This window comes from Pimephales promelas, chromosome 2, assembly GCF_988280905.1.
Source record: "Pimephales promelas chromosome 2, fPimPro1.hap1.1, whole genome shotgun sequence".
Classification (NCBI taxonomy): Eukaryota; Metazoa; Chordata; class Actinopteri; order Cypriniformes; family Leuciscidae; genus Pimephales; species Pimephales promelas.
Genome location: NC_142770.1, coordinates 34,707,955 through 34,714,627, shown reverse-complemented (window position 1 = coordinate 34,714,627; position 6,673 = coordinate 34,707,955). Strand labels below are relative to the sequence as shown.

The 6,673-nt window shown below is 35.1% G+C and overlaps 1 protein-coding gene across 1 annotated transcript; it reads left to right on the top strand.

Annotated features, from left to right (window-relative positions):
• Nucleotides 1-1,939: 1,939 nt before the first annotated feature.
• Nucleotides 1,940-6,131, top strand: LOC120461368 (uncharacterized). Its single transcript, XM_089122241.1, has 4 exons — nucleotides 1,940-2,253; nucleotides 5,134-5,236; nucleotides 5,360-5,559; nucleotides 5,955-6,131. The coding sequence occupies exons 1-4, from the start codon at nucleotides 2,052-2,054 to the stop codon at nucleotides 6,125-6,127; spliced, it is 678 nt and encodes a 225-aa protein (XP_088978367.1). The 5' UTR covers nucleotides 1,940-2,051; the 3' UTR covers nucleotides 6,128-6,131.
• The last annotated feature ends 542 nt before the right edge of the window (nucleotides 6,132-6,673 follow it).

Below are 6,673 nucleotides of genomic sequence, written 5' to 3'. Positions count from 1 at the left end.
CATAGTCCCAATTGACATCACTCACATAAACACTTTTCCAGTCTTGTCTCAAAAGATCTTGTTTAAAAGAATTTATAGCATCTTGTGTTTTATTTCTTTTCATCATAATTATAGGAATATCTTTATTCTTCTGCATACAGTTTTGTATAATTGCAAATACTGGCAAGTGGTCACTAATGTCAGTTATTATTAGGCCACTTGAAACCGGTCTGTCAATAACGTTTGTAAATATATTATCAATTAGTGTGGCACTGTGAATTGTTATTCTAGTTGGTCGTGTAATTGTAGGGTATAAGCTGTTGCTATACATTGAATTGATGAATTCTGTAGTTGAATTATGTTGTTGCGGATTTAGCAAATCTACATTGAAATCACCGCAAACAAACAGAATTTTTTTGTTGTTATGTCTATTATACAACTCCTCAATCTTTTCCCTAAATGTATCAATACAAGATCCTGGTTTTCTGTACATACAGCTTATCTGAATATTTCTTTCTTTCTCTCTCTCAATTTCTACAGTGACACACTCCATAATATTTTCCATTACAAATGACTTGTTACTGACAACTTTACATTTATACATTTTATCAATAAATAGTGCAGCCCCCCCCCTCCCTTAGACTGGGTCCTATGAACAGAAAACATTTCATATCCCTCAATTTCAATTGCGTCAATTTGCTCATCATCAAGCCAGGTTTCTGATATTGCAATAACTGTGAATTTCCTTTCTAATTCATTTAAACAATGCTTAATTCCTGCTAAATTTGAATTAAGGCTCCTACTATTGAAATGTATGATTGACATTGATCCATCCATTATTATATTTCTCCTATATTGTTTTTCTGTATAATATTCGCATTGACTTTGCAAGTCCTTATAAAAGTTATTTTCAGGATCGATTTCATTTTCAATGTCTTTTGCTTTGTAATCAGTAAATTCAAAACATTTTAATTTCAGATTTTCGTACTTTGTAAATAGGTGGTTTCTGTTCGAGGTCATTGTGGAAGTTCATGAAGTATTTTGTTCAGTGTTTATTCAGTTACCTGCATTGTTCCTGTCGATTTTATTCCACAAACTTATCCAGCTCAGCGACTTCATAAACATGGGTCACAAAAGCACCTGGTTTCCACCAACAATTCAGCAATAATAAAAGCAATGCATAACATACTGCAATACAAATTTAGCAATGTAGCAGACAAATTCTCCATTCCTACCCTTCTTATACTGTCTATGTTCCTACCATCTTGTGAGAGACCGTGTGCGTCTGTATGGAATTAATTTTGAGCCAATAAAAATGAACGTAACTTTTCAAGAAACGAATGAAAATATAAATTGAAACTGAATAAAATATCTTTGAAACTGAAAAAGAATGAACCGATACGAATGTGACGCGATTTGTCACGTGAACAAGCAAATCCACAAAGAACGAAAAATAAATAAAGTTCGGTAATAGTTTTAATTTGGAAAACATTTAGATATGTCTAAGTCAAATTGCCATCAAAAATGTAAGACCTTTCTTCTCCTTTATACTTTTCATAGTTTCATAGGACTATTGATCCATGTTATCTCACATAATCATCCATTGTTCAATCTTCAATATCGTTCGGTTGACCAAATGTTCTTCATAAAAACAACAGGCTATTCAACTAGTAAACAATCAACAGGACTCAAGGAAGAAATGTAAGAAAATTATTTGTAAATGGATTTGTCTGTCTTCTTCAAAATAATAAAATAACAAAAATATTAATAATGTACCTTTAAATGAAAAATGTAATAAAAAAATATATTTTTTAACAATATGTACGTCACTTGTCAGGTAGGCCTATAGTTCATAAAACAAGATCAGTTATTTTTTAAACTGTTTTGTTTCATCTGTCCCATCTGTGTGTTTAAATCTTTGCAACAAAAAAAAATCTATCTGTAAGAAACCGACGTTTATCTGAAAAGTGTTTCAACTGTCCCAGCTCTCCCTTAATTACATTTTTACACATTTTTCATTTTGACAATATACCATTCTAATTAATTCTTTCTAATCTTTTCTTTAATGCAAGATGAACTCACCATTTTTCCATGTCGTGGATTTCTTGGAACGGGGAGAGGTGGAAGTAGTAAGCAGTAAGTGGATGGCTGGTGAGGATGCTTGCTATTGGCCGCCTTATAAATTTCCCAATTATGTAAAAAGAGCTCAGCTGCAACATGAAAAACCAGGAGCAGACTGGGAATCATTCAAAGTCCGCTCACTGTACAAAACAAGTAAGTCATTACTTGTTACTTGCTTTACTTGCTTTTAACACAATTTTACCCAGCAAACTTTTTTTTTTTTTTTTTTTTGAAACTCCTAACAATTCAGGGTCCATAATTCCTTATGTTACTGGATCTGGGATTTTCTGGTGCAGAGAACACAAGTGGTAAAAATAGGCAATAACTTCTCTTGTTAAAGGGTTAGTTCACCCAAAAATGAAAATTAAGTCATTAATTACTCACCCCCATGCTGTACCAACCCCGTAAGACCTTCGTTCGTCTTCGGAACACAAATGAAGATATTTTTGATTAAATTTGAGAGCTGTATAACTACCACATTGGCTCCTAAGGGACTGCCTCTTGACGGCCCAGAAAGTCAATGAAGAAAATGTTTAAATATCCCAAGTGACTACCGTGGCTCAACTATATGTTTATCAAGCGACGCGAATACTTTTTGTGCGAAAAAACAAACAAAAATAACGAGTTTATTCGACTATTTCTTTTCTTCCTTGTAGGCCAGAACGAGACTTCCTTATAGATTTCCACGACGCATGCGCGAGAATTGCGATCTGCTCACACCAGCTTACACTACTTCAGATCGCAAATCTCGCGCATGCGTCGTGGAAATCTAAGGAAGTCTCGTTCTGGCCTACAAGGAAGAAAAGAAATAGTCGAATAAACTCGTTATTTTTGTTTGTTTTTTCGCACAAAAAGTATTCGCGTCGCTTGATAAACATATAGTTGAGCCACGATAGTCACTTGGGATATTTAAACATTTTCTTCATTGACTTTCTGGGCCGTCAAGAGGCAGTCCTTTAGGAGCCAATGTGGTAGTTATACAGCTCTCAAATTTAATCAAAAATATCTTCATTTGTGTTCCGAAGACGAACGAAGGTCTTACGGGGTTGGTACAGCATGGGGGTGAGTAATTAATGACTTAATTTTCATTTTTGGGTGAACTAACCCTTTAAGTATATTAGATTCCAGTAGATTCCCCTGAGAAAAAAACTCGCTCTAGATCTGCAAAGTTCTTGATAGCAAAAATGGCATAATCATAAAAACTCTTTGATCTATGAAGTTGTAATATTTGCTACCTTAAATTGATTTTCGGGGGCATTTTCAACTATGGACAGTGCAGAGGCGACACAGAAGCAGCATCAACTGGCATTAATATATACACTGCATTTACAATTGCATAAATTAAGGCCTACATTTTGAATGTTCCGAAATGCCTGAGCAAAGTAGCCTTCTGTGACTAAGTATAAGGGATCGACTGCGCGAGCGTTTCACTCGCATTTGCATATTAAGCCTATAGGCCTAATCATCAATGACAGAATTGTAATTTTTTGGGTGAAGCATCACTTTAAATACTGTTTTATGGCAGAAAAATACCTGAATGTACGTTTTGCATTCAAATGAATTAAATAATTTTGCTCATAAATGTTCACTTGTTGTATCCCTTTGAAGAAAAACACATTCATTGGTAAATTTCCATTGCGTCGCTATAAAGATACGCACCGAAATCACTTCAGCTGCACGGTTGTTCACAAATGTTCAATAAATACATTTAAATAGGCTACACAATTAGTTTATATTAAGTGAGTGACTTACATTTCAGACACAGTCATTGTCTCGCGAAAAGTTCCAAAATAACGCCACAGTAGAATGTTTGCGCGCCTGCGGTCTCCAGACGTTAGCGTGATATGTGATTTGTTTGAATTTGAATGTTTCAGTGGAGCCACTTTTGAGGTTTTCGATTCACATTGGTCAACATAAACATTGATCAGCATGCATAGCCTATACTGCAATGCACACAAATATGTTGAATTGAAACTCTAATGTGGATGTTAAAAAGACATCAAATTGACATCAAACCTCTAAATATTTTAACAATTGATTGGTAACAATGTAAACGTGTTACAATTATTTAATTTCATCCAATGTATAATAATTAATTGTATCACTATAAATAAAAACATATGGATAATATAAACACAATATTATGTGGGATTACAGTAAAAATGCTGTTTGTCATTTATGGAATTGTAATAAATGACAGTTCAAGTGTATCAACAAATCGGTATCATTTTTGATGAATGAATGAATAAATAAATAAATAAATAAATACTCCACTGCTTCCATATCAGCATGGGTATGTGAATTTTGGTCACAAATTGAAAGAAATTTATTCAGTTAAAGTCAACCCACATTATTTTTACATTTGGGCACAAATCCAATGCACAGTTCAAAAGGAGAAATAGTTTTGGGCTTCGGTTAAGAAAAAGGCTGAGTTAGAATTCATATGCAATAACACAAACCATTGATGTCAATGTGGTGTCCAAATTATTTAAATTTGACTTCTAAACTATGAAGGTACGAAAGCTGTTACTGGGGCGGTACCTTTTCAAAAGGTGAACTTTTGTACCTAAAGGGTGCATATTGGTACCTTCATGGTACATATTTGTACAATTATGATACCAATATGCACCCCAGTGACAGCTTTTGTATCTTTTTTTCTGACAGTGATACCTTCATATAAATAAACCATTTCAGTGTGGGTTTAACAATAATAGTAACTTTCTCTTTTAACGTAATTACCACTGGAAGACACTGACTTCCAAAACGGACCTTAAAATGATACAGTATGCAGAATCTTGATCAAGTCTTTTGACATAATTGATATCAAGGGGAAGTTAATTATAAGTGTTTATGTGTAAAAAATATTCTAGATTTAATTCTGTTCTTTATATCAAGCATTTGTGTATCTTTAGAAGTCAAGGAATTCACAGACAACTTAGTTTAAATCTTTTAATATTTAGTTTAATCTTGTGCCTTAAGAATTTTTTAATAATAAAATGATAGCTCACAGAGTATTGCTTTATTGTTCTGTAGCAGATTATGAGAAAGCCAGACAGAAGGCCAAAAAGGCTGAGACATCCTCCTGTCTCAGTTCAGAAAATGACACCATGCTGGGGAAATGTAATCGCAAAAGGAAGTAAGTTTCTTGGTTTTTGCATTGATTATAAAACTTAAACAAAGAAGTGCATGTAGAGTGTGTAATTTCAGATTACAAAAATCTAGGATTAAAGGTTCACGATGTGACTTTTATTTACACCAGACCAAACTCACGGTACCCTGATCAGGGCCACTCTTCATCTGAAGAAGTGAGTAAAAGGAGAAAGGGCTCTGTACCAGTTCCACCATCCCCGCCATCCCCGCCATCTCCGCTGTCGACACAAATTTCACCAGCCCCGCCTATTCCCCCTGCACCACCTGGCCCACCAGCACCAGTTCTCTCAAGAAGGCAGACTATTACACGTAAGCACTGATTTCAGGTTTTTATATCTCATGAAAAGAGGATATTGTTGTATTAGTTGAAGAACAATCGTAAATTAACAGTACATTAATGCTTACAATGAGTTTTTGTTACTTTTTTGAAGATTTTATATTTTCTCTGTATCAGAGATTATTATTAGTCAACTAGAACACCTGAAAGGGGAGGTTGCTATTATTAAGCAATTGCTTTTAAAAATGACAAAACAGAGCTCTGTGAATGCAGACCTGCCAGAGGGTGTCAATTTGAGGCATGCTACAGTGCAATGGTACACTTGGTTTTATTAAATATTTGGTTCTATAGAAGTTGCTTTTTTGTTTTGTACTTTTTCACTACAGTTTCATTATATATACACTTATGTGTTACTGCTTTAATTTAGGCAAAGTATCTGGCAACAGTTGGGGGTACAAGCGTAACCTCCAACACCAGACGTATCCTGGTCTGCATGCTGACCACTCCACTTGCCCAGCAACTGTGCTGGAAGGGCTCTGGCCAGAAGATGGCCTTTGGACAGATGTTGGTCTGCAAAGCAGTTATAGGTGCAGTATATGATATGCCCTTAACAGGAATACATTTTTTTTTAAATGGGAAGGAAAAATCAGTAGTCAGGTGTAAATGTACTGTACAAACTGGTTTGCGTGTGTTGCCCTTTTAAGACGTTGCCCCTTTAAGACATTGCCGCTTTATGACTCGTTGCCCGTTTAATTGATGACGCAAAGTGTTCCTGTGAGGAAGAAATGCGAGCTGATCCAAGTTGGAGTGTTATATGTGTGCGTGCATCCTATAAAACCACACACAAACATACTCCAGTAAAGATATGGAAAGAAATAACAGTGGTTGACTGAGTTCCTGGGTTCTGATAGGCCCATCCAGGGCGAGTGTTGCTTATCCTTCAGTCCTTAAGAGATAAAGTCAAATTACCAATTCCAAATCCAACATGTACAGTAAATGAACAATGTTCGATCTATCTCAATTCCTGTACCCAGTAATCCTCGTTTGTTTGTCAACAAAGGTCCAATGCACATTTAGCATAAACATGGAGATTGTTTCAGTTTTAGGGCCTTTGTTACAAAATGTACTGTATGTTGTTTAAACATA

Coding starts and splice junctions, on each gene's coding strand:
- LOC120461368 (XM_089122241.1), top strand. CDS start 2,052: ATGAACTCACCATTTTTCCATGTCGTGGATTTCTTGGAACGGGGAGAG. Junction 5,237..5,359: donor AAATGTAATCGCAAAAGGAA/GTAAGTTTCTTG, acceptor TATTTACACCAG/ACCAAACTCACGGTACCCTG. Junction 5,560..5,954: donor AAGAAGGCAGACTATTACAC/GTAAGCACTGAT, acceptor GCTTTAATTTAG/GCAAAGTATCTGGCAACAGT.